The following is a 27,854-nucleotide window of genomic DNA, read 5'->3' on the forward strand; positions in this document are numbered from 1 at the left end:
AGGGCCCCTATATCCTGCGAGCTTTGTAGCTTTCAAGCGTCGAAGATCCTGCGAGCGTAGAATCACATGACTCGCGGAGAACTCGGGCTGAGGACCCAATAGGATGTCGAGATCCTTCGAGCTCTGCAGTTTGAGAGCGTCGAAGATTCTGCAAGCATAAAATTAAGCGCCTAGAGTAGAACTTGCACCGCGGATCCAATAGGATCTCAAGGTCCTTCGAGCTTTGCAGTTTTAAAGGATAGGTCCTAGGAGCTTTGCAGCTTTATAGCACCAGTTCCCTAACCCTCGAGCATAGAATCACGCGATTCGTATAATAATCGTACTATAGATCCAACAGGATGTCGAAGCCCGACGAGCTTTGTAGGTTTATAGCGGCGTCGGTCCTAACCCTCGTGCTTGGAATCACGCGACTCGCATAAAAATCGTATCTCGGATCCTATGGATCGTCCAGGCCTTAAGAGCTTTACAGTTTCGTAACGACTGAGACCCTGCGAGTTAGAATCGGGCAATTCGCGTGAAAATTGTACCGTAGATCCAACAGGATATCACAGTCATGCGAGCTCTGTCGTTTTAGAGCGTTGGTCCTTTTACTCTAGCGCACTTTGATCCGCGAATATGGTCTCATGTGATTATTAACCCCTTCCGGTGCATATTTCAATGGAAGTGCACTGAGCAGATCTAGGGGTGTTATAATTTCTCTATATTGTGTTGTCTTTATTTGAAATCCAATTATTTCATGAAAATAAAAAATTGTAAGTTCAGCTACTCTTAAAACTATTGATCACGCAGAGTTTCAAATTGAAATTGGGGGCTGAAGAGATCTAGGGGGTGCAATTATTTCTCTATTCTTTATTATCTTTATTTGAAATCTAATGGTTTTTTGAAGCTCAAAAATTATCGATTGAGATACCTTGTATATTGTGTATTGAATAATCAAAATTTTTAAAAGGGGGTAGTAAGCTAGAAGGAGGGACATCAGAATAGCGCTTCTGTGTCTTCGCAAATTGGATTTATCATTAACAATCTCAGCATTAATAGGATAGACTGGCCAGAATCGTCGGCGTAAGTTAACGGTATTAATTAACGAGAAATGAATTAAAATCTATCGGCAACTTCTGCCGAGATATTTAATTAGTGATTTGCGACAGGCAGCGAACTCTGGCGCTCAGAATGATTAACGGACCTCTCTCCTCGCGATTCCATTAGTATCGACTATAGGTAATGCTCCGACGATGCCTTTAAAAATCTTTTTGAAAAGATGCTCGTAACTGTGAGTACAAAATGTATACATTTATTCATTGCTTACCTCGATTAGACTATAATTACACAAATAATCTATAACTACAATCGAATCGAGAAAATCACTTTATTTTCGCATAGACGCAGAATTGCGATTCCTTTTTGCCAAATTTGAGCCACGCCAATACTGGATAGTTATTAAGCATCCAATAGAGTCCCAATAGGAAGTAATTAAACGCTGTTCTCAACACTATACCGATATAGGGAGCACCTGCAATCCGAAGTAGTCTTAATTAGAATATAGGAGGCAAATTCAGATTGGGATAGCAATAAAATCGGTTAAAAGACTTGAGCAATAGTCATTTTGCTCTTCTAAATCCTTTACTTACTCTGCAGATATAGTATCCACTCGCGTTGCTTGTAATTGAAACTCGCGTACCAGTCAAGCGGCTGCGGATCTACAAAGAAAAATCGTTAGACGATTGAAAGAAGTTCCAAAAGTTGGGCAAAGTAATGAAAACGCTGCATATAATTCGAGCGTTATGTTTCTAAAATTAATAGTCTCGAATGTAAACGATAACTCTCGACGATTGCCAGCTAGGAAGCCATTTTGTGTGTAATCAAATTTTAATAGCAAATAAAAACAGCCTCTCGACAGGAGCAAATGATGACGATACAGTGTTATGTGTAAAAAGAACGTGATTAGCAATGCAATGTAATTAGAAATAAAAATATTGTTTTTCTGTGTAAATAAATTAAAGCACAGCAATTTCAATGTGATTCATATGCAGTATTTTCCCTAATCCTTGTGTGTTCATCTTAAAAATTAAAACTCACATTTCGAACCAACCAAAGAGTACGTCAGCTCGAAGAAGGCGTCCTTGTTTAAGTTGAAATCGACGTACCACAAGCCTTCAATCGCGTTCCCAGCCAGCTTCATGAATTCCGGCGTGGGATTCTTCATGTGCTTCGAAAGCATGTCTGCCGCGATTCTCCTGCAAAGTTCCGTTGTCTCCGCCACGGATTTGCGAGCCAAGTTTAACCTGGAAAGTCCTGGTGGTCGTATCAAAAGCGATTTCTATAGGGATTCGATATAATTACCGGTCTGATATGCCCAGAAGATGACCCGTCACTCGCCAGAAGTGATTGTAGCCCATCTGTTCTTCGAGGGTGCTGTGCGCTAGTCCCACGCGATGAGGACATACCATTATGAACCCTACGAATCCGAACTGCGTGATCACCATGTCTTTTTGGTAGATTGCATTTAGTCCTTGCTTCATGCGTCGTTTGCTCACAACCGAGTGCCTCCATCGTATCGTGTTTAGTGCTTTGAACCACCTTGAACGTTGAAATATTCACATAAATGCACAGGACGATTCATGGGACTCGTCCAAGTGTCTTCTTTATTATTGTGGCAAGGAAAACATGTTTCTCAAGCTCACAGTGTTCGACACTTCAAGGTTATCGATGTGTTCTCAAAACATTCAAGGAGGGTCATCGGTGTTTTCTTAAATGTTTTGTAAAACATTGATAACCATGAAATCTCGAACATCGTGACCATGAGAAAGTGCTCTCATGCTTAACCACCTGTGTTTGACGAGTATACTCGTCATGAAGAAATTGCAATATTTTGTGTTATGACGAGTATACTCGTCAAAACAGCTATAATTCAAACAGCGGTTAATTTTTGCGACGCAACTTAGGTACACATTTTTCAAAGAAGTCGCAACAGCTAACTGGTTAATCATTTCTTCCTGTGAAACTTTTTTCTATTGGCAATGAAACATGTGATATTTAGAGTGTTTATGTTAGGTGAATAGTTCTGCATATTGAGAGCAATTGCATTTTTGTTAATTTTTTTTATATATCATACAGATTTAATTGTGAGGACGATTTTAGTGTGTATTACAGAGTATACTTCGGTTAATTGTGCAGACTTTGAGACGAACACTATATATATCTAAATGTTAGCATATAAAAATCTCACAATGAGCTAAGAAAATTTACTGACGACCGTCGGCGTAATTTTTCTACCGACGCGACGCGACGACCTTGCGAGTGTTATCGCTTCGTGAAAGAAACTATTGACGCCTATCTTATTTTCAAAGAACAACAACTAAATAATGAAACAAACGAGTTAAATGGATAAGGACGATGCAATCTATTTTAAACGTCAACATGCTGATTACAGCACTGTCTGGAGATATCAGTGGGATAATAGTAATCCGATTACAAAACATTTTTATTCTTAATTGTTCAACATATTTGTGGCATTTTTCTGATTAAAACGAGACCGAAAATAACATAATTCGGAGCATATTTGCTTGTTTAACCCACGATACAGTAGAACCTCGATTATCCTCCATTATCTCAACACGTGTGTTATAAATAATTCAACCTAAAACGATCCATGCACAACATGATTTATTCTAGTGAATATTTAATCCATCACTGTAGCTAAACACTTAGTTCGGATAATCGAGGATCTACTCTACCGTGAATTAATCAAGCAAATATGATCGAAATTCTGTCGTGTTTGGTGTCATTTCAATAAGAAAAGTATCACGAGTATGTTCTCATAAATAAAAATAAATTCCAAGCAAAGATGTGCGCTAGATAGTGTTTACTCTATATATGTCCCGAACGCCTAGCCGATAAAAGTCCTAGAACTATCCCCACTGCCGCGGAGTATACTCCGTGAGGGGCTTGTCCTTTTCTACGTCCGACGAGGATCAAAGAATAGTATCTCCTGGCCAATATCTGTCCCTGGCTAGACCCTTGATTTGGACATATATCCAGTAAACACTGTATTGTTTGTTTAACAAAAACTCACACAGAATCCGGCTTTAGCATATCCGATTTGTACAGGTCGATCATGAGCAGCACCGTTTCCGCGTATCGTTTAAAGGATGAAAGGACGGTTTCACTCTTCTTCGTGAACTGCATCACCTGCATGATTAAAACTTCACGTGTATGTTGAATCTACTCGAGATCGATCTCGATATGTCGCCACAGTTACCTCTATTATGTCAGGAACGCATAATATCGACATTAGGCCGGTCGAGTGCGAGACTGCGAAGGCTAGCAAATTGTTCATATAATAATCTTGACCTCTGAAGCGAAAAGAAAAAGTGAAAGTAATCAGTCGCTTTCGTGAACGCGAGCATTGTAAAAAGATTTGATATAATATATATCTTATTAATGATTATTAAAGCTTCTGCTGGTTTCAGAGATACAACATCCTTGAACTGAACGAACTCTGATCGGAACGCTACTGCGCGAAGCCATTGACTTCGCTTGTCCGCACACTGTGTCATCTTCTTTCTTATACAAATTCGAATATTTTCTACAAACTTGGTTCAACATTTTCATTTTATTTACATCTTGAACAGCCTCTCGTCGAACCAGTGCGGCAGATCTTTCGGTGTGATCTCGACGTACTCCGGATCGATGGTGGATCTATCCTCCATGAGCAATTTAAAGTGTTCCTCCACCGAGGGTGGTTGAACTGTCACAAAACAATAAACAGAATAAACAATAGAGAAACGACGCTTCGAAAACTACAAAAGCCTCGCTCTTACCATCGTCGATGTGCGCTTCCTTTTTCATGGTTCACAAACGGCACAGACACGCTGTAACAAGTATGACGAACGACTAATTAGCACGACGATTCCTCGAGTCATATGTATTCGAAGTCGATAGCGCGATAATAGCTTCGATAAACGATGATAACACCAACGGGCATCATGCGTAACTTTCAAGTATTTAGCCAACGTCAGTAAACTGCAGATTTTGTGGATTTACAAAAGAAGTGCGTTCGTGCAATTTCGAATAGGAGGGAAATGAAAATAGTTGAAGAACAACGCTAAAATGATTAACGCGTTCACTGCCAAATCACAGTCTCCAGAGAATCCAACAAAATCAAAGTAATTTTACTAGTAAAATCAAAAGTGGAAAGATAATCATAGCGATTATTCCTTTAACCCTTTCGGATTTTTCAGTCCTAATAAAATTGAATTCTCTCCGATATATTATAGCAAAAAATTAGTTCTTGGTCGAAAAATATTGAATCTGTTTATTTTGCATAAAGATCTGCAGTCCACTTATACATAGTACTCACGAAGCAAAAACGCAATCAGGAGATAATCACTATATTTTTTACACACCAACGACATAATTACAAAATTATTTCTCTCACGCAGGACAATAGAAGCCGCTTGCAATTTCAATTGGACTTCTGTCTATTAACTTTTCAAACTAAATTCGTGAGCAGCACGCTATGCACGCGTGCAGACAAAGATCATCGTCATTGTTACATCGCGTGTCTCGATTATCTAGAGGCGATAATAATTTTTGTCATTAGTAGATTAACACTAAACACTAAACCTACCAAGGTCAAACGATCGATGTCTTATTTCACAATTACTGAAATTATAGGGACGTCTTCATGAAAATTTGTTGAAGAAATTTCTTTGATGAAATCTATGCTTCGATAAAAATGACGCTGAATCGGAATAAATTCAGTCTTGTCATTTTTATTCACTTTGAATACTTGGTAGGATTAGCGTTAACAATCAGTGTTGCACAATTCCTGGTTCTAATCATCCTAATGCAGCGTGTGCGTGTTTCGTTCAGTGATAAAACTGAAAGATCGGCATATTCCTCCTACTTCGATGGCCAAAAGCTGAGCTATAAATAAAACTTATTTATATTTATTTCCAGCTGCATAATCCGTTTTATTCCGTACACTTTTATTCTGCGCACTTTTACCATAACTCTGTCATTGTCAGTTTGTCACTGTGACAATGATCTTCTGCCTATCGTTTGCTACTTACACGAGAAATGTAGGTAGAAATGTAGGTTAACAACTGATATAATCACACTGATAGATTAATAATGTGCAGTGCACGACTGCAGCGTTTCACAACACACGAGTTGAGCGAGGAGAGAATCGCAGCCGGGAGAATGCAATACACTAGACACGCCTCATGCGTCTGCGACTGCACACGCGGTGCAACTGAGTCGTCTGCACCGATCAACTGTCATTAAATCCGCACACTCGTAGAATTTTCCACGGTTAGTCGGAAAAATGGCCGCCAGCGCCAGCAAGGAAGAACAGGAGTTTTGTTCGCGATACCATAACGGTTTGTGTTCCCGGTCACTGGGGAGGGGATACTGTAGGGACTTTCACCGAAATACAAAATAGCAGTGCAAACCGTTATTTCTGGTGAATGATAATTAATATTTAATCAAGATACCGGTATCCTGATCGTTATAATAAAAATACCAATTATCTTTACCTTTATTTGTCGGTAATATTTTCGGTTTATTTATCTCATTAAAACTCTCAACATGTTTTTGAAACAAAGGCTTAAAACTTCCATTGGGTTCTGTAAAAACCTATGCATAAATAATTATCAGAGTTTCGCCTATTTGTACTTAGCCAATAGAATTTCTCTGAAATTTTCCACCCGACGACTTCGCTTATAAATTGCAAGCAAAAATAAATTTGACATTACGTTCATCGTTCCTTCCGCAATCTCTCTATTGATACAATGTTCAGACTTCAGATTAGAATTTCAAATGCATTGACTTGCAGAAAGTCGTAAAAGATGAAGTATTAAATTTAATTTCATTTTGAACTTTACATTTGAACTTGAGTTATTATTTTAAGGAAGGAGATTCGAGAGATTGTCGAATTAAAAACAATAATTTATGCTCTCTTTGCTTAGGAATTTATAGATTCAATGTACGGGCACTTGGTAATGAGTCATGCGAGCACTACAAATTAGAATACCTAACATCTGTGTCATTCAATACGTCTGTAATCGCTCACTGCGTTAACTCCTGCTTATCTACCTCTGAAGACTATCGCTTTGCACCCGATTTCTGCTGTCCGTTCTGAACTCTTCACAGAATAACAAATAGCAAGGTCAACTCAAAGGAGGGATTCTCGTGTGCAGCAGAAAAATCAACTAATGTCATTTTTTCCTCTAGAAAGCAATAGATGTTTATCATTTTCTAGGTACAAAGATACATAAAAATACGTAAAACATATATCGATTGTTTGTATAATTAGAAAAAAAAAATGGAAAATAGCCTTTCACACTTTTCTCACAACTGGACTGCGGATATTTTGGCAAAGCAATTTGGAATAATCGCAAACGAGAAACAAATCAAACAGATAGAGACCTGGACAAGCGTTTCTGAAGATTAGCAGTGTTTCGGAGGACCAAGAACGCCATAAATGCACAAGAATCCGCAGTCTAATCATAATCGTTCGACAGAGGGGTATTCCAGAATCGGCTCGCATCAATTTACCAAGCCGATCAATTCGGAAACGATTGAAATCGAGGCAGGAATACTTCAGAGCCGTTGCGCTCGGAGACCCTGGGGAGCTCTCCGTCATTTTCCTCGGCGCGTTTACGCTTGCCGTCGATGGCTCGTAGAATATGGCGGATCGAGGACGATTTTGCGGCGCGTTTCAGCTCCATATAAAATACAAACACCGCTATCGAGGAACCGAGAAGCAACAGGGAGAATCCGGCTGCTAGAGGCATCAGTCCGAGGACCTGCACCCCTCCGTCGTATCCGTCATGCTCGACGAGAACTTCGCGAAGATTATAACTATTGTGACGGCGCGTGACGTCGTTCAGATGCCAGTCCACAATGCCAGCTTCCTTTAACGATAACATTATCTGCGAAAACATAGAGAAACTCAACTCCGCAGTGATCATAAGAGCTTCGAAGCGAACGCGACAACAATTTCTGTACTGTCTTTCTCTGAAGATAGAAATCTCTCATTGTGATTCTAGATTTAGTGGCTCCCTTGTCCCAGCTTTATTTGAAAGTAGCTGAAGCATGTTGCCGGTGTCAAAGTTCACGCGCGTTAATTGCCGCGTTCAACATCAGCTAAGACTATTATCTAATGAAAGGATCGATATATTGTTACCCTGTTCACTGGTGTTAAGAGCCACTGCTGCAGACCGAAAGCTGTGTAGAAACTTCCTATCGGTGTCTTCATGACTCTGTAATTCTGTTATCGATCAAAAATAACGAAAGTCATGATTATACTGCGGATAAACTGATCAAATATGCAACAAATATGCAAGAAAAGTGTAAGTAAATATGCACGAAATATGCAGCACATAAATGAAACGTAGTATCATTTACATTGTCATTTTTTATTGCTGCAATTTGAATTACCATGGTTTTTTCAAGGTTATTAACTTTAAATTTATGACGTTTTTTAGTTAATATTAATTTGTATGCCAAAAAAGATCGACATCGCAAGATGTAAGAGGGGCATATTTCAATTTTTATTCCTCCTGCGCACAATTGTATTTGCATGCTACGTTAATTGTGACTTCCTTTCACGTTTAATCTTGATATCAAAGTATAGAATATGCTAGATTAATAAATTCCTGCCTAAATTAAAAGAAATAATTATCAAATACACCTTTGAAAAGATATCAACCTCTTTATCGCTTGCCTTACTATAAATGTCTCCTCTATTATTAACAAAGTTGTTATCAGCTTTCATGGCAATCCAATTATTCAGTATTGCATGCCTATAAGATTTTGCTGTGTATTCACTTTTATAATTTCCACTATAAAAGGGTCTAGGTGGATAAGACAGGTCTAGCGGCCCCGGCGGGAATTTTATTGGTATTGTGTGGAAAACCATCATTTTAGGTTGAAAAACAATCCCCTAAAATTTTAAGTCGCTAACCCTTCATTTAAGGGTGATATGAGGGTAAACACCCTCAACTTTAACATTTTTTTTCTCGGTTGTTAATTAAGATATTGACATGAAATATAATCGAAAATATTCGAACTTACTTCCTTCATATCATATATTTTTTTCATAATTGTAATTAAATTATTAAGACTAGAAAAAAATTATTTAATTTTTAATTTTTTTTAGGCGTGGGGGTAGCAAGCAACCCTTCGAGTGACCACTTCCAAAAAATTCAAGAACAATGTTCTGTTACCTATCTAATACGTACAAAAGTTTCAAGATCGTCGGATTGGTGGAACATAGTTAAATATTGAAAAACAAATGAAATTACGGAATTATAAAGTAGGGATAGTACTATTGGTGGTAGATTTGATTACTGATAATATGTATTTATTATTGATTCTAAGATACTCTGGCTACGATTCTCAGCGTGGCACTCTTAGACTCATTCGGTTTCTCTGCGACTTCCACTTAAAAGTCCCCAACACTCGCTCGGTCTTGAACCCAAAATCACAAACACCCGCTGCATCGCGCTCGACTGTGAAACAAGCATTAATTATATTTTTATTTAAACTTAGAAGTGGCAGTTCTAAAGTAATTATTAAAAATATATTTGGTCTGCAACATGAACAACAAGTGTCAGGATATTTCCATCAAATAATTAACGCATTTGAAAAGGATGTTTTGGGAAATCACTTCGGAATAAATGCAAAATCCAGAGCCGACCTCATTTTAAATGAAACAGCGTACGCACCAAGGAAACTTTTTGAAATAAAAGATTCTGAATTAGTAGTCATTTTTGATGGAACATATGTTAGACACGAGAAAAGTAAAAATAATGTATATCAAAGGAAATCATATTCTGGACAGAAGAAAACATCATTATGTAAACCGTTTACAATTTGCACAACAAATGGATATATTATTGACACGACAGGACCATTTAATGGTACCATGAATGATGCGTCAATCATGAAAATCTTATTAGTAGATCCTAACGGAATAAGTTCACTTTTACAATCCAATGATTTTTGCGTTGTGGACCGTGGTTTTCGAGATGTTGTCGAGCATATAAAAATAGAGGATATAATGTTTTAATGCCAGCTTGTAAAGGAAATCGAGCACAATTGACAACAGCAGAAGCAAATTCATCACGCTTCGTAACAAAAATAAGATGGATTGTTGAAGCTGTCCATGGCGATATTGCACAAAAATATCGTTTATTACACCACAAAATGGACAATAAACTTCTACCATGTCTTAAATCATTGTGTCGAATAGCATCCTTTCTACACAATGAATTTGGTAAAAGATTAGATACAGATCCAGAAATAGATTTAATTATTGATTATATGAAGAATCAACGGATAAAAACAAACACGCTTCAGGAACTAGTAGAAGGAAAAAAAATTAAATCGCCGTAGAAAACGTTGTAATGGATTTTCCAGAAATGACTGAGAAAGATTTGAAAATCTTATTCACAGGTAACATACTTTCTTGCATATGTATAACATTATCACATATAAAACTATATGCTACTTATGTAATATTATGTACAGGTACCTCAATTAACCCAGGCAGTATGCTATCTAGCGGAGTTAATGAGGAATGATGATATTTTAAATATGGAATATTTAAAGGAAACTAAAAATATTATAAGGGTGAAAGTTCATTCGAGGCATATTAATCGCAAAAGTTATCAATGCTACATTGAATATGTACCACATTCGATTAGTTATACTGCTATTACACGATATACATGCGACTGTGCTAATGGCAACAGAACAGTAGGTTGCTGCTCCCATGTCGCTACCATTATTTACTATTTATCTCATGGGCGATTTAAATCGAAAATTGTAAAACAAGCGGAGATATTAACCAATATATTTGATACGACACATACTGTACCAGTAATTGAGGAAAATAGTGACGAAGATTGAATAAATCTATATTATGATTCCTAAACTTTTCTTTTACACCTACATAATGTCTATTTATATTGCAAATTCGGGAAGACAGGAATAGAATATAATACGATGCGAATTATTGATCAAGGAGGGACATAATCTCCTGATAAGAATTATTAATTAATAATTAGTCGTAAGAAACACTGCACTACACATTATACTATTATAATGGCGTAATTTCATTTGTTTTTCAATATTTAACTATGTTCCACCAATCCGACGATCTTGAAACTTTTGTACGTATTAGATAGGTAACAGAACATTGTTCTTGAATTTTTTGGAAGTGGTCACTCGAAGGGTTGCTTGCCACCCCCACGCCTAAAAAAAATTAAAAATTAAATAATTTTTTTCTAGTCTTAATAATTTAATTACAATTATGAAAAAAATATATGATATGAAGGAAGTAAGTTCGAATATTTTCGATTTTATTTCATCTCAATATCTTAATTAACAACCGAGAAAAAAAATGTTAAAGTTGAGGGTGTTTACCCTCATATCACCTTTAAATGAAGGGTTAGCGACTTAAAATTTTAGGGGATTGTTTTTCAACCTAAAATGATGGTTTTCCACACAATACCAATAAAATTCCCGCCGGGGCCGCTAGACCTGTCTTATCCACCTAGACCCTTTCATGTTACTTTTATTTGCAATGACCTGTTATTTGTTATTTATGGAACTAAGTCCCAATTATACGAAAATGTTCAACCCCAATTTTGAGGTGAATATAATAATAGACTTTACATTAAAACAAAGAGTCTTATTTTAATCTAAAGATTAGAAGAAAATGAATACGTATGGGCGAGATTAGAAAGAAAATAGCGAACGTCCACGTTTATCTGGACGCTCAACGATCAGTATCACACACCTTTAGAGCGTCATTTGGCACATATTCTTCTGGGAAGAAGCAAGAGCCGATCATCTTCCCAGGAACAACGAAATTGGTCCGTGCAGTAAGCTCATTCCACTCCGCGACGCTATCAACATGTCGAAACCTGCTGGGAAGCTGCGCCGAGTGAGGATCCTGCGAGAATCAGGTGTACGACATTCGCGTATTTTAATTTCAATTAAAACCTTAAGAATATCAAGCCCAAAAATCCCCATACAATAAACCCGATACAGTGATTTCTCTATACAGGGTGAGGCACTAACTATGTCCACTTTGAATATTGCCGTTATTTGGAATAATATGAAAAAATATGATATACAAAACTTACACGGTATAGAGGGGGACATATTGTGACACAAACATTTTCTGCGTGGGTGGAGGCATAGAGGAGATTTCAGGGTCATCTCTATTTTTTTAATGGAATGCTATGTTTTTTTTTATCGCGATGTGATAGCCAGTGTTGGGACGACGCACAGTGGGCAATTTGGACAAAATCAAGGAACTTTCGATAGGAATCAGGTAGAGCGATGACATTTTTTTTAAATGAAAGCTGCAACTTTGTAGAATATGGGAAAAATAGAGAGATTGTGGTACAAACGTTTTTTAACCTCGAGAAAATTCGTTAAACGCGCATAAATTCGCGTAAAAAATTTTTTTTTAACATGCTATACATCATTTCCCATAGATTTTTTCACGCTGATTTCAAATCTGGTCTCAAAAGTCTACGACCTCAGGATTTTGCAAAAAATACATTTTTATGACAAAAACTAATGAAGTCATTTTTTCGTTGAAATAATTGGATGGTAATAATCTCCCTATTTTTCCCACATTCTACAAAGTTGCAGCTTTCATTTAAAAAAAATTTCATCGCTCTACCTGATTCCTATCGAAAGTTCCTTGATTTTGAATCCGATTTTGTCCAAATTGCCCATTGTGTGACGCACAGTGCGGACAAATGGCCTGTTTTCGGCACTTCTCGTAGTTTGGTTATTAATGTATATATAGAGGAAATTTTTTACAGACAATTATATTTACCAATATAATTCATAATTTTAACAAAAAAAAAAAAAATAACAATCTAAAAAAAATGTATTATTAAAAATTAACAAATTCATTTTTAAAAACTAACAAGTGTTAGCTACACGACTCAGCTAGTAGTATAATATAATAAGATACAAGGTGCGTATGTGCGAAATCTCGTGTTTACTTCTTAGCGGCTACAACCGATCTGTTACCTTTCCCGTATCGCGCTTGCCGCGCCGTGTCTCTCTATCTCTTCTCTCTCTCTCTCTCGCTCACTCACTCTCTCATCGACCTATCATGATGCCACACAAGTTTAGAACAAAATTAATAATAAATGAACCATATATAAGATTAACAATAATAAATTTAAACAAATTATAATACTTGCAAATAAAATTAATAAACTTAACAAAACCCTATTCGCTACTCGAGTCATTTTCAGTACTTTGATTGCGATCCAAAATCTTTGACTCTCGTGATCTTGCTCATTTCTTATTACGAACTGATCAATTTCAGTAAAAGTGCAAGATTTGCTTTTTGTTGTAGTTTCTCGATGTGTTGAAATAAGCGGATCGGATGTGAGTAAAAGATAATTGAATAAGTCGGTGTTTGTGTCCTGTCTACTGGTTTTTCGTGTATAATTCAGACAATATTTTCTGATTTCTTTGTGTCTCGCTTCTAAAGCCTCCTCAGACAGAAGTCTCATTGGGACATCAAAATGACTAATAATGTCACACCCATGAATTAACTTTATATATGATTATACGCATGTAGTACCAATTGTATTTTTCTATGTATAAATCTAATGTTCAATCTAATGTATAAATCTAATCATATATCATCATATATCATATCAAACATATATTAAAAACAAATTAAGAATACATAAAAATGATTGATATATAATTATTGCAAAATTTTATTCTGCATAAAAATGATTATTATATGATTATTATTAACAATTTCCATCCTAATACGCATGTTTTTCTAAAGAAATGTATTTCATATCGTGATATACACGAATATTGAACTTTTCCAGTAAATTCCCCACTGTAACTGTGGCGAACAAATGGCAAAATTTTTTACAAAAATCCAAATTTGTTTACAAATGTATACTTATTGTTAATTATTCACAGAAAATGAAATATAACAATATAACTAATACATTTAAAAAGAAAATAACCAATTTTCCACGATAGATCCTAAAGGAAAGGTATGGACACTTCTTAAAAAGTTTATAAAATCAAGAGTCGCAAAAAGTGGCAGACAAAACTATGAAATTCTTAAACTATAATAAGTAACGTATCCGAATATGCATGAATCTCAGGATATATTTTGCCGTTTTTGTTTTATGTTAATTTGAAGTTTTATATGCAATTAACAAATAAAACCACCGTTGAAAATTTGTACAAAAAATAAATCTATTTTATTAAATGTAAAAAGAATGCATATTCCTTGGTAAACAGTTTCCATTACACAAAATTATTATTGCACCCTCATTTACAGTTAATGTAATATTTTTCGATTTTTGGCACTTTAGAGAGTGCCTCCATGGCCAAATTTTTTTACAAAAATCTAAATTTGGTCACTAATGCATATGTAATGATAATTAGTCACAAAAAATTAAATTTAACAATAAAATTAATGAATTGAACAAAAAAAAAATTTGTATGCATGAAAATAATTGTTAAATGATTTTTAAATGAATAATAATATGAATTTCCTGCTAATATGCAGTTCTGCCAAAGGAAATTGTCGTACATCGTCAAATAAACATGTAGTGAGATAGTAAAATGAACTTTTGACATGGTGACCGTGTGCGTCAATGCAAAGTTGCAATTTTCGTATCGCTGTACCACGTGCATGTCTTAACCTTTCCGAACTTATTCTAGCACATGCTGCAATTATCCGTTGCTTCATATTTTCTGGTGTAGTGGGTACTTTTTGATAAACAGCATTTTTCAATGCTCCCCTCTATACCGTGTAAGTTTTGTATATAACATTTTTTCATATTATTACAAATAACGGCAATATTCAAAGTGGACACAGTTATTGTCCCACCCTGTACAGGTCGCCAAGGCCTGGATGATAAACGTCGCGGAATTATCCCCACTATCAGAGAGGCCTCGGGCGCCGAGGTGTGTTAACATGACACGTGTTGTTGACATATATCGAGAATTCACTGTACCAGAAAGTTAAAATTGATCATAGTGAACGCAACTCTAACGCTGTTGCGTTCTACAAACCTTAATAAAATTATGTTCCAATATACAATTATTTATATAGTTAATGATCAGCGTGATTCTTACACGATCATAATTGGACCGCGGATTTTATGCATGTATGATAAAAAGAAATAGTTACAATTTGGGAAAGCTTAAGAAAAATTGAGGAGCGTCAATACATTGCTTTCGACAGAAAAGAGAAACTCATTCCTAAGTAGCTCCTAGTCCTTGATTATTATTTTGCATGAAGATCCGCAGTCCAGTTGTAATTGTTAACGTGTTAATCGGACCTACCGAGGAATCGATGTAGTCCTCGAATGGCGGCTTCTGACCCATATTCCCCCATGACAGATTCGTCGCGAGGAACTGTTCGATGGTATCGATTCTGGAAACGCATCAACGAGGGTGCACCGTCCCGCTTTATTCCCGTTCGCAAAACAACCCCGAAGCTTTCCGGCACTCTACCGGCTATTACCTGCTTTCGTATTCCGAAGTTGCTAGTCTGGATGCTAGGCTGCTGCAATAAGCGGTAATTATTAACCATCCCGCGGTCTGCCAGAGAAGTATCTCGAGTTTGTTGTTCGCAACAGTTTTCGGCACGGAACTGCTCAGCAAACAACCGATCAGGTCGGTCACGGTAATTAGGTAGTTCCGAAAACCTGAAGAATACGGATTATCCTGTGCAATTATCGTAATCGTCGCACGTATTAACCATGACGCATTGGGAACACTCTATTACCTTGCACATCGAAACTCGGTTCTCAGAAATGTTGATCAATAGAATGACCTCAACGGTAAATCATTGCGTTCAACGATTTTCAAGACGTATAACAATCGCAGCAGGTCATTTCACAAAATAAGAATAGAAAAAACAAGATTTTTTGTATGAATAAATGAAATTTAAAACGGAAGAGAGATCAAAAGAATTTGTATACGTATATTATTTTGACCAAGATCGAAAAGATATAAAGCGGCACTCTCCGAGGAACAAAGTCAACATGAATCGATAAACTTACCCGCGCGCGTGTCAACAGAGTGAGATAAGCTTTTCGATTCGTTTCAGCCTATTATTGGAAGCCGCTTGATGGCCACTTTAATCCGAATTAATCAGATACGGGAAACGTGAAATTTTCTGCACTCAGCGAATCAGAAAAAACCATAGTTCGATGCGCAAATTGCGCACACGTGCTCTGATAAACTTACGTTTCGGGAATTTTGGATCGATCCAAGCTCGAGCATAGGTGTATGCGCTGAAAAGCATGATCGCCAGCAATAGCATGTACCAGACCTTATCCGGAAACGGTTTGAGAATCGCCCAGAAGCTGGTCACGCGACGTGGACGAGGCACCAAAAGGTGCACGTACATTTTGTACCAAGGCTCCGAGAGCTGAACATAGTGATTCTGCTTTTGCGTCACCAAAATGCTGCCGATAGCTATGTCCGCCTGGGGGAAAAACGTAATAGACTCAACAGAGACAAAAAAAAAACATTGAAAACCTGTCATTAACTAGCGATCTCACTTTGTTATTGCAGATCATTCCTATTATACCACCTTCCCATGTGCCGTTGATCACTTCGCCCCACCTGTGAGCAATTAAACTTAATGAAGTTGCAGATTTTTGTCCGTGTGTGGCAAAAATAAGTAGATGCAATTTAAAACAATAGAATGGTCCGCTACCGCCGTCACAGATACGTGACGTCCACAACCTCGCACTCAATTCAAAGATAGCAAATTCTTATATAGCAAATACTTGCATCAGATCTCCTTCCGGTTTCCTCACGGTCCAAGTGAAGTTCAATTTTTTCGCGATGACGAGGAACAGTTGGACCTCGATACCGTCGAACCCTAATTTCGTGGTTAATTAATAAGAGTATGGCAGGATTAGAGGTGGATAGTTTTACCGTGGTCTGTTGGGTAAACGTCCATTTCTTGGCCGTCGATAGTCTTTTTAACTGGCAGCCTGTAGAATGTCATCGGCGGACGATGGATACTGGCAATATGTAACTTTCTACCTCGAAAGTTGATATGGTCGTAGTTGTGCAACATTCCTTCGTACCTGTTCGCTCGGATAATGATTTTCTCTTGATACATATTTAGTAGATTGGTTACCACCTCGATTTTCGTCGTTATTATTATTCGTAGCAAAGAACGTCTACATAAAACTGAATGGTTTCGAGAGATGCATACTTTGGTGTTGCGAGATTTTTTTTTGTAGGTGGACGCGTGGAAGAGATATGAAGGTCATCAGTATTTTTTTAAATAGGATCTTATGTTTTTTCCTGCACCAATCGATGAAGCTTCATATTCTCTACAGAAAAGTATTAACGTATTATAATAATATCGAAAAAGTATTAAAATCGAATTAATATCGAAAAAGAAATATTAATATCGAAAAAGTATCCATTAGTTAAGGAGATATTTTAATTTTAGTCTTGTTATGAAATCACGACTCTATTGATAATGTTACAAATTGTAATTATTTACATTTTGCAACACTTTCCGTATCGATGTTATTCTCTTACTTAATGCCAGCTTTGTTTACGAATGTAGTCAACAGAGTTGTGAAATGTAAGTATCGATGGATTTTTACATAATTTTTCCCCAACAGGATGGTTGTCTTGCACATTATGCATGAATAACAAGAAATGCGCTAAATCAAATATTCCTGAATCGTTTGATAGGACGGGGTGGTCCCATTCATTTTCCGGCAAGATCGCCTGATTTAACATCCTTCGACTTTTTCTTATGGGGGTACTTGAAAGATAAAGTATACGCTGAGCCTCCGACTACAATTGAAGAGATTAGGGCAACAAACGGTCAGCTCGATTTCGATTTCACTGTAAAAGAACAAATTCTTTCGACAGTTCGGTGCAACAAACGGTCATATCATGAGACGTTTTTGACTGTTTCCCAAAATTTAAAAACTCCAAGTGGACAGTCATGTCTAAATCGAGCTGACCGTTTATTGCCCCGAATGTTTACAGTCGCTGTGACTGTTTGTTGTTCCGAACGATTCCGAAAATCCGAGCCGACCGTGTGTTGCCCTGAGCTCTTCAATTGCTGATATGAAATATCGTATCGTCACCGAATGCAATAACATACCACCAGTTTTATAACATAATATAAAACAATAATAACGTTCTCGATTCAGAGAATGTCGCGATGTAAACTTTTCTGTGAATAAAATCATTACAACATTATTAAGAGAGTGGTGATTTCATAACAAGACTAAAATTAAAATATTTCCTTAACTAATGGTTTTTCGATATTAAATACGTCAATACATTTTTGTAGAGAATATCGATTCATCGATTGGTGCAGGAAAACCATACGATCCCATTTAAAAAAATACTGATGACCTTCATATCTCTTCTACACGGCCACCTACAAAAAACTGACAACACCAAAGTATGCATCTCTCGAAACCATTTAACCTTATACAGGGTGGCCCACATAACTCTGAACAGCTCAATATCTCGAAAACTATGCCATCGATTTTAAAGTTCTCAGTCTTAAATTGCATGGAACTGAAGGGCCTTTCTGACTACATTTTAACGGGGGAGGGGAGGTACCTTTGTAATTTTAAATGGAACCCCCTATAAAATGTTACATATTTAGATTCTACCGGAAAAACCAAGTCAATTTTGTCTGAAACATTTTTTTGTCAGATACTTCCATGATGAGATATAACAGTTTGAAGTTTCGAGTTGTAGGTACTTGAAGCGCTCGGAAATAGCGTTATGGAATTATACGCGCTTGAGTCCTTTGCTTATTCGTGAAGAAATAAAATGTACTTTAAATTAAATGTTCAAAATGTCCACCACGGGCTTGTAAACATTTATTTACTCGAAACATCCAAGTTGTTCTAACATTTTTTAACATTTCGGGAGTCACTGAAGCGCAAGCGTCGCGTATTCTTTGTTTCATATCCTCTTTTGTCGTCGATGGTTCAAACATAACTTTGTCCTTTACATATCCCCATAAGAAAAAATCTAATGGTGTTAGATCGGGGGATCGAGGAGGCCATTGACGAGGTCCCCCACGACCTATCCATTTGTTCCCAAATTTTTCGTTCAAAAATTGCCTGTGATGATTGCAAAATGTGGAGGAGCGCCGTCTTGTTGGAACCACATTTCTCTTCTAACGTGCAGTGGCACATCTTCCAAAAGCGCAGGCAAATCAGTTTTTAAGAAATCACAATAACTTGCAGATGTTACAGTTTCTTGAAAAAAATAAGGTCCAATCACAAAATCTCCTATTAGGCCACACCAAACAGTTAAAGACCATCGATGTTGAAAGGGAACACATCGCATCCAATTTGGGTTTTTCACGGCCCAATAATGCAGATTATGTCTATTTACATGCCCTGAATTCATAAAAGTGGCCTCATCGGAAAAAAGTATTTGGCACAAAAAGTCATTTTCCACAACACCCTGCAGCCACTCACAAAATCTTACGCGGTGATCGTAATCTGCTATCGAAAGCTCTTGTGATAAAACCATGTGATATGGATGATACTTTTGCCGTTTCAAAATTCGTTGAATTGATGAACGACTAATATGTGATGTTTGTGCAACTGTATGTTGACTAATATGAGGATTTAATGTAATTGCAGCAAGAATACTGGCACTATTATTTTCATTAGTGACAGCTTTAGGTTTATTGCGAGTTTTTTTACACAATTCACCGTGCTCGCGAAGCCGCTTTTCTAAATTATGAAATGTTGCATGACATTTTTTGATCCCATAACGTTCAAAAAACATCACTGCTGCACGCCGATAATTTTTTTGGCATTCACCTAACGTTAATAACATATTCACTTCTGTGTCAAAAGTAGCCATAATCACAATGTTACTGCTTGAATAACAGTTCTAAACTGAAAACGTTTTCATAGATAAGTGAGTCAAACTCAAGAATTGTAAATATTATTGTTTGTGTTTCTTCATGAATAAGCAAAAGACTCAAGCGCGTATAATTCCATAACGCTATTTCCGAGCGCTTCAATACCGACAACTCGAAACTTCAAACTGTTATATCTCATCATGGAAGTATCTGACAAAAAAATGTTTCAGAAAAATTGACTTGTTTTTTCCGGTAGAATCTAAATATGTAACATTTTATAGGGGGTTCCATTTAAAATTACAAAGGTACCTCCCCTCCCCCGTTAAAGGGGAAGGGAGGCCACTTCACGTTTATGTAGTCAGAAAGGCCCTTCAGTTCCATGCAATTTAAGACTAAGAACTTTAAAATCGATGGCACAGTTTTCGAGATATTGAGCTGTTCAGAGTTATGTGGGCCACCCTGTATAATAATGACAAAAATCAAGGTGGTGATATCCGGTGAATCACCCTGTATATTTAACATATACGAGTGCAGAGGGACAAATATGTTTCTTGTAGATCTATCGAATCTATGCTGTTTCTACGAAGGACTAGCCTAAGCGATACAAATGTTGAATATCGATCGAATAATTGTCTCGCAGAAAGCTCTGAACGTTGTTACCGGCTAACTTTGGTGAACAGACGCGGCTTCAAGTAGTTCTCGTCGAGCTTCCAAATCCCGGATCGGGACACGACGTTTACGTTCGCCGTTTCGTACAAGGAATCGTCGAGTATGCCGGAATTATCGGAAGTCTGGTTGTTCGCAACGACGACGAGGATCTCTGTTTTCCATGTTAACGACGGTATTCTGCGCCGGAGGAACGATCGATTAAATGACGAAGGATGATCGGATTGATCCGTTGTCATACTTCTCGATCAGTCGCAGGATCTCCTCGTCGCTCGATCCCAGCAAGAAGTATCCGTTGCATTCGTAGGTGCTTCGCCTCAAGAGGTACTCGTACGGGTAGACACTCCTGAACTGGCTAAACAGTATCTCCGTGTCTCCGATCGGGGCTGAACAAAATGTCAGAATCGATACAGCAATGGAAAGCTTCTTAAACTTTGCGTCAACGACAAGAACAATTATTAGACCGACAAATCTCCAAAAGTCTACGTGTTTCTAGATTCACGAAGAGATCCATTTCCGAGAACCTCTGTAGCCCGAAGATTTGTTATAAAGGAACCAGCTGTTTCTACTACCAACCATTAAAAAGAACATTGCAGCACGTGGAATAGGGGAACGACAATCTAACCATAATCTCGAAATTCTGATCAGAGATCCAAGATTTGCCTTCAGGCTCGCGTATGTCGCTTCTACTCGCCAGTGCCTGAAGAACCACTTCGATGATGCACAGCACGAAGATCTTCATGGTGAACCGTAATCCTTGGAAATAAGCGTCATTCGTTGCTCCTGCCACAATGACGAGAATGTACAAATAATATCACAACTATAGTGTACATAGAATATTTTTACATAAATCTTAATTCTAACGAACGTTCTAATTATTCTACAAACATTCTACAAACATAGATTTATATAAATATGGCTTTATTATAATACAGAGTTAAGACAATAATATTCATTATTTTGGCAAAAAAGTTATTATTTTGAGTTAAGATAAAAAAAAAAGCAATGCAAGTAATAAGTCTAAGACTGGGGAGGATTAATACGTTTTTGAAAAATAAAGTTTGTGGAAACGATTATCTAGTTATATAATATTTGAATGATCTTCTAGCATATCTACAACCCAATAAACAGATCTCAAAGAAGTAGGTTCAAGTCTAACATACAAAAAATGATACGTAAAAATTCGAATAAATCTATCCACGATTCCCATGAGATCTTCAAAATGATCCTGCTTGCAAGGGTCGCAAAATCTTAAAAATCCCTATGATCACCTAAAACCCGGAACCTAACAGTTCCAAAAACTATTCAGGATTCCATGCCAATTATCATAAGAACTTGAACGAAATCGCTTCAGAAAATATGTGAACTGTATACCTGTGTACCTGATGGTCGCTCACACGACAGTTAAACAAGGGGAACCGCTTGTTAATCCCGCGATTTGAGCCACGATCCTCGCTCTTCCAGTTCCGTGGAGCGGCACGCGAACGCAGTTCTCGCAATAATGCGTTCCGGTTCCGAGTATGCGATTCAGCGCAGGGGGTTGACGGTTTTGCGCCTGTATATGCAACTGTCCCGTATGCATACAGGCGCGGTGTAACGGTCTAGCCGCCCTTCAGAACTATAGTCGCGGGGAAATGGATGCTCAAGGTGCAGTTTGACGACAGATAACCGGTGCGATAAAGAAGCCGGTGTAAACAGAATTATAGCCGCCGCCGGCCGACGCTATAAATGTAATTATGACCGGGGAGCTTCGGGGCTTTTTTGACGAGCTTCCGTATCGCCCGTCCATTGTCAGACTTGGTGGATCAAGGTAACCTAATTCACCGTGTTACGCGTGTTACACTTTCCCTTTACGCCCGCGGATAGATTTACGACCGTGTTGCTCGTGAAATTAATTCGCGAACGACTCCCTCGCCGAGAGACAAGAGGACGATGCCGATCGGATAGTGTGATTAGCGTATAGTCTTTACACCGGGGTCGCTCATCTTTTTTATCTTTGTGTGTACTGTAATTTAAACGCAGCGTACATTTCTTGCTGTCCGGTCTTCTGTTATCGCGGCGGTTGCTCTTGTAATGAACGGGTCGTATTCATATTATGCAGATGTTGCCACTTTACGATCCTCGATTGCTCGCGTTTATTTCATAAACGACCGGTCACGCTTATCTTTGTTCAGGCTTGCTTCCATTTTAAGACTTGTCATTGGCGTTACGATAGTTACCACTGACAGAAGAATAGCTTTATTACAGGCTCGACGCGTTTATGCTTGCTCACCGCTGATCAATATGTTCTACACGACGAAACGAGTATCGTTACGTATTTACTTCTCTGAAGTACACTGCGGGATGCGAAATAAAAATTATCTGTATTAAGAGCTACGCTTACTTGGTACTCATCCTAATTAGTTGAAAATAATGCAACAGTATTTTTAACGCTAGTACCACCGAGTTCGTCAAAACGACGGATTCTTTTACAATTTGTGAAGTTACAGAAATATTTTCTTGAGATGTTTTTTCTTATACTGATTTATTCATGTCACTATAAAAATCATATGCAATCTGAATAAATTTCATCCTGTTATTATTGTAAAGGTATATACATCAGTCTCGTTTCGGGCTCAGTAGTTCTTGTGTTAAATTCTTTAACCCTCCGTGTGCTATGCTGGAGTCATTCGAGACCCGTAGCGGTGGGGATAAGCTCGAGCGACCATCAATACATACAATTTTATTCCAATATCAAATGACGCTTTTTATTTCGAAATAAGAAAATCGCTATTCCCTATTCTTCTCCTTTATCCGAAATACGACGAAACCGGTCCCGAGCCATCGCCTTATATCGAAAGAAAACTGTAGTGTAGGAATATGTTGAACTCCTACGTCTCAGGTGTGACGTATCGGGTGAAGTGATTGACACCGATTTCACTAAAATACTTTATCTTAGTTCGACGTCTCAAGCTACAATTCGATATTCGCTCTGTCTCGACAACTAACTCGCTCGCGACTCTCGCTCAACTGAACCTGCTCCGGTACGAAGGACAAAAACGTTACGAAGAACAAAAACGTTACGACGAACAAAAACGTTCCTTCGAAAAGCAAAACGCTATCGACGCGGCTCAGCGTCTCACACCACACATAGTCGCATTTACAACCATACATCCTGACTCAGTCACACTCACATCCCTACAGTAGTGAAATGTCGGCGTGGCACAGTGTAAAGGATCGCCAGTCTAGCTGGACAAAATTAATTTTGATGACCATCACAGAATTTTTTTTTGCAAGTTATTGGAAAAGGTCCGGAACAAGGGAAACCACATCTATAAATTAATTTTATGACGTATAATGGCCATCGCACCTGATAAAGTCGACCGTTCCGTCGATCTATTTTACTATGTAGCGTAGCCCTTTTTTTGTGAATTATAAAGAACGTAGTGTTTCAAAGTCTATTTATTAGATACTTTTATGCATTTTAACACAAAAATACTCCATTATCTTATAATAAATATGCATTTTTAATGTCTGGCTCTTGTGGCAAAACTTTCCGGATGGCGTTGTAAAAGTTCAACTTTACATAGACCTGCAAAATGTTGTTGGTGCTCGTTGGTGCTAATTCTTGCCGAATGTATTCGTTGATTCATTGGCTTCAAGATGTGACCAACTAAGTTTAGCTGCCGAGAGGTGCTGTAGGTAAAAATATTTCAATTTTTATTACGCGGTTTTTGTGTGCTTCGTACGGAACAGAAGGCAATCCAGCTGGACATATCAGTTGATATAGTTGTATGAAATATGAATAATGATCACATTTTCATAAAAATTGATCTGGTTTTCATAATCAAGCAACATATTTTAAGTTATTTACAATGAAATATAAAATACAACTGATTTTAAAGACACGATATTGCTAAATACAAACTCAAGTGATCATTATTCAATAATTTCTTCCTTGCGTCGAAACATATAACCATACATTGTTCACTGAAAGACTGAAGAATTCGTCGACAGGTATTGGCATAAAATCAGAGGAAATTATCAATTGTTTCTTCATTAAATAAACAAAGTATACATAGTATTGGAATAGCAGTGTATACTTCTAAGTATAAGAAACAGTGAATTCTCGATTTATGTCAACAACACGGGTCTTGTCAGCGTCACGTATCGTCCAGGAGACATACCCGAGCCGTGTTATGTTTACACTCCTCAGCGTCCGAGGCCTCTCGAGCTTCGTGTATCCTCACAGGGTATACCCCGCGGTAGTGGGGATAATTCTGTGACGTTTATCATCTAGTCCCTGGCGACATATACAGAGAAATCACTGGCATCAAGTGGCAAGCTTGTCGGCAAAGTCGCGGCAGTCGTGTCTTCGTGCCCTCTGTACCATACAAAGTAGCCAAACACTGCTTAGTAAAAATTGAAATATTTTGATCTTTGAAATATTTTATCTGCTTAGTCACATCTTGAAGGCAATGAATCAATAAATTCATTATTGCAAAAATTTGCACCAACAGCATTTTGTAGGTCTACGTAAAGTTGAACTTCTACGACGCTGTTCGGAAATTTTTGCCCGAAGAGCCAGACATTAAAAAAGCATATTTATCATAACATAATGGAATATTTTTGTATTATATCTTAACATATATACCTTACGGTACAATAACTGAGAAAACAAAAAATCCATTATTAAAATCAGTTGTATTTCATATTTAATTATAAATAACTTAAAATAGGTTGTTTGTTTATGAAAACCAGATCAATTTTTATAAAAATGTGATCATTATTCATATTTGATACAACTCTAACTATATCAACTGATAAATGTAGTAAGATCAGCGTGGGTCAGCGTGGGTCAAATGACCCCGGCATAGGGCAACATTTGCTCCACTCGTTTGTATTATAAACGCATATACTTTGAATAAAATAACTTGACCCGTGTTTTACAACTGTTTTTGTAATGGCCTCGGTAATGTAGTGTAATCACTGTATTGTCTTTATTAAGTCGTTCACAAGCAGCTGATTGTATATCACGAACGTTCGAATAAAGTAGCTAATTATCGTTATATAATGTATCAAGAGAGCTCTTTTGCAATACTCGTATGTCGTATGCGATTAGTGTGATTATACATATGGCTGCAGAGAATCAACAAGGTTTATCTGTGCGATAAAAAGGTAATGTAGGCGAAAAGCATCCCCGATTAGGCTTGTTGTTGCGATGGAGAATGTTATTCAGTGTCTTCCCGTACTCCGTGTGAACTGCGTTCAGTGTCTACTTTCAAATAGTGGCTTGCAGTCGATCGTGATTGTTGAAACATATGTTCTTTGTAGAAAGTGATAATTGTATTAACGCTTTTGTCAGCTGTTTCGCGATTACGCGAATGTCACAAGACAAACACAATTACTTGAAGAATCATCAGGCGCCATTATGAGCCCAGCTGTTTCGCGCATAGCGATCGTCGCTAGTTCCTTCAAGGGTTATTGTTTAACAATAAATTCTCGTTATTTCCTTTTGAGACGGACAAGCGTGTTTACACTTTGTCGCAAAGATGAGAGCCTCTAGATTATTTCCAATGAACTTCTGCTTTTACAATCGACTTCAAAAAATGTTGTTTTGCATAAACATCCGCGGTCTTTGAATGACTAAGGTGTTAACGGGGTTTCGTTAAGCAAACTGTTAACGCCCAGGTGCCGATATCCCGAGACAATCAATTTCCGTGACTTTCTCGTTTAACGAACGTGTGCCAGAACTAATTAACGCGTTTTACTCTGTGCTCTATACAGGAACAAGATGCTTCTCGCGAGTGGGTTTTGTCGGTTTAGGCAACATGGGTGGCCACATGGCAAGGAACCTGTTGAAGAAGGTAATCACCGGCGCGGGATTCCTCGGAAGTCGAGTTTCATTTGGTAATGCTAACGATTGCAGGGCCACAGATTGACCGTCTTCGACGTTAATGAAGCGACCGTGTCGAAACTGACTGAAGCAGGTGCAAAAGCCGCTTCGAGCCCTGCAGAGGTAGCTAAAGAAGTTGAAGTGATCGTCTCGATGCTGCCATCCAGTCAACACTTTCTGGACGTGTACAATGGAAAGCAAGGAGTGTTAAGGTATGCTAATATTCAACAATTCGCTTATAACCTGTACAGTTCTTTTACCTTTCAGTTCAGCGAAAGAGAAGACGCTCTGCATCGACAGCAGCACGATAGACCCCTTCGTGTCTCAGACGTTCGCAGGAGAAGCTGAAAAAAGTGCAGTTAGGTTCATAGACGCCCCAGTCTCTGGAGGTATCAACAAAAGTTTAGTGTATGCCACTGTAAATAACTATGAGCGAAAAAAATTGAGTTTCTTGCAAGCTGAAGTCTACTTCCTCGACTGGTTCTATTGTCCTCGATGTAGATGTGAAATGTAGAAATATGGGCCCTCCTCGGATGAATCTTCTTTTTAAATTTTCACCCAGGTGTTAATGGAGCCAAGGATGGCACGCTGACATTCATGGTCGGAGGATCCCAGGACGATTATCAGCTAGCGAAGCCTCTTTTGGAGAAGATGGGTGCCAGGATAGTCCATTGCGGGGACATTGGCATGGGCCAAGCTGCAAAGCTGTGCAACAACATGCTCCTAGCCATCAGCATGATCGGCACAGCGGAAGCGTTCAACCTTGGCCGAAAGTAACGCGTTAAAGCTTCAGCGAACATTGCATGACCGATCCAATTCGTCTCATTAAGCTGATCGTGTTACAGGCTCGGTCTGGACGCGAAGGTGTTAGCTGACATCGTGAACTCGAGCACCGGCAGGTGTTGGTCGTCAGAATTGTATAACCCTGTTCCCGGTCTCCTCGAGAATGTACCCAGCTCGAAGAATTACGAGGTAACTCGGTCACTTGGATCTCTGATATTAACGAATGTCTGAATTTCGGCGGATTCCGCTGGAAACTCCGTCGGACAGATTTTCTTGGTTGGTTTGAGAGCGTGGTGGCTAGTGTGGTTTAATTGTAGGGTGGTTTCGGGACAACTTTAATGGCGAAGGACCTCGGACTGGCGCAATCTGCCGCGACCAAAGTGGAGGCTGCTATCCCGCTGGGATCTATAGCGCATCAGATCTTCAGGACGATTATAACGCAGGGATTTTCGGACAAAGACTTCAGTATCGTTTATCAGTTTTTGAAGGGGCGAAAGTGATATTGACTGAGATTTTGTATTCTAAGTAATTGTCACTGACTTGGTCTGTTCGTTTCTTCAATAAAGATATATTTTACTTTGTGATAATATGAATTGCTGATGTTTT

General features: G+C 38.0%; 3 protein-coding genes across 4 annotated transcripts; 1 reads left to right on the forward strand and 2 right to left on the reverse strand.

Annotated features, from left to right (window-relative positions):
- Positions 1–1,269: 1,269 nt before the first annotated feature.
- LOC143362380 (uncharacterized) lies at positions 1,270–6,277 on the reverse strand. The gene is made up of 9 exons (XM_076802471.1): positions 6,075–6,277; positions 4,821–4,871; positions 4,621–4,747; positions 4,259–4,352; positions 4,073–4,188; positions 2,341–2,577; positions 2,077–2,282; positions 1,629–1,697; positions 1,270–1,510 (listed from the first exon to the last, which is right to left on the reverse strand). The coding sequence occupies exons 2-9, from the start codon at positions 4,846–4,848 to the stop codon at positions 1,362–1,364; spliced, it is 1,026 nt and encodes a 341-aa protein (XP_076658586.1). The 5' UTR covers positions 4,849–4,871; positions 6,075–6,277; the 3' UTR covers positions 1,270–1,361.
- Positions 6,278–6,441: 164 nt separating this feature from the next.
- On the forward strand, positions 6,442–27,841 carry LOC143362382 (3-hydroxyisobutyrate dehydrogenase, mitochondrial). Of its 2 annotated transcripts, none has more exons than XM_076802475.1 (7): positions 6,442–6,466; positions 26,357–26,436; positions 26,499–26,677; positions 26,733–26,854; positions 27,028–27,238; positions 27,311–27,437; positions 27,566–27,841. In XM_076802475.1, the coding sequence occupies exons 2-7, from the start codon at positions 26,401–26,403 to the stop codon at positions 27,746–27,748; spliced, it is 858 nt and encodes a 285-aa protein (XP_076658590.1). In that variant the 5' UTR covers positions 6,442–6,466; positions 26,357–26,400; the 3' UTR covers positions 27,749–27,841. The 2 variants fall into 2 exon arrangements, with proteins under 2 accessions (XP_076658590.1, XP_076658589.1); XM_076802474.1 differs by lacking the exon at positions 6,442–6,466 and adding an exon at positions 25,761–26,049.
- Positions 6,592–22,080, reverse strand: LOC143362513 (putative glutamate receptor). Its single transcript, XM_076802745.1, has 13 exons — positions 21,965–22,080; positions 21,167–21,373; positions 20,832–20,976; positions 20,585–20,770; positions 16,984–17,138; positions 16,837–16,927; positions 16,602–16,665; positions 16,285–16,525; positions 15,557–15,740; positions 15,376–15,466; positions 11,813–11,968; positions 8,192–8,275; positions 6,592–7,937 (listed from the first exon to the last, which is right to left on the reverse strand). Exons 2-13 carry the CDS (start codon positions 21,330–21,332, stop codon positions 7,569–7,571), a joined length of 1,932 nt encoding a protein of 643 aa, XP_076658860.1. The 5' UTR covers positions 21,333–21,373; positions 21,965–22,080; the 3' UTR covers positions 6,592–7,568.
- Positions 27,842–27,854: the final 13 nt, after the last annotated feature.

Source organism: Halictus rubicundus, chromosome 17, assembly GCF_050948215.1.
Source record: "Halictus rubicundus isolate RS-2024b chromosome 17, iyHalRubi1_principal, whole genome shotgun sequence".
NCBI classification, from domain to species: Eukaryota; Metazoa; Arthropoda; class Insecta; order Hymenoptera; family Halictidae; genus Halictus; species Halictus rubicundus.

What these genes read in the sequence shown, in the direction of transcription:
- LOC143362382 (XM_076802474.1), top strand. Translation starts at nt 26,001, where the DNA reads ATGAGCCCAGCTGTTTCGCGCATAGCGATCGTCGCTAGTTCCTTCAAG. An exon ending in CGTCGCTAGTTCCTTCAAGG is followed by an intron (nt 26,050 to 26,356) that starts GTTATTGTTTAA and finishes TGCTCTATACAG; the next exon opens with GAACAAGATGCTTCTCGCGA. An exon ending in CCAGCTCGAAGAATTACGAG is followed by an intron (nt 27,438 to 27,565) that starts GTAACTCGGTCA and finishes GTTTAATTGTAG; the next exon opens with GGTGGTTTCGGGACAACTTT.
- LOC143362513 (XM_076802745.1), bottom strand. Translation starts at nt 21,332, where the DNA reads ATGAAGATCTTCGTGCTGTGCATCATCGAAGTGGTTCTTCAGGCACTG. An exon ending in CTGTTCACCAAAGTTAGCCG is followed by an intron (nt 17,139 to 20,584) that starts GTAACAACGTTC and finishes CCGAGCGAACAG; the next exon opens with GTACGAAGGAATGTTGCACA. An exon ending in CGATCCAAAATTCCCGAAAC is followed by an intron (nt 15,741 to 16,284) that starts GTAAGTTTATCA and finishes CGTATTCTTCAG; the next exon opens with GTTTTCGGAACTACCTAATT.
- LOC143362380 (XM_076802471.1), bottom strand. Translation starts at nt 4,848, where the DNA reads ATGAAAAAGGAAGCGCACATCGACGATG. An exon ending in GACGAGAGGCTGTTCAAGAT is followed by an intron (nt 4,353 to 4,620) that starts GTAAATAAAATG and finishes TTTTCGCTTCAG; the next exon opens with AGGTCAAGATTATTATATGA. An exon ending in GTGGATACTATATCTGCAGA is followed by an intron (nt 1,511 to 1,628) that starts GTAAGTAAAGGA and finishes TTCGGATTGCAG; the next exon opens with GTGCTCCCTATATCGGTATA.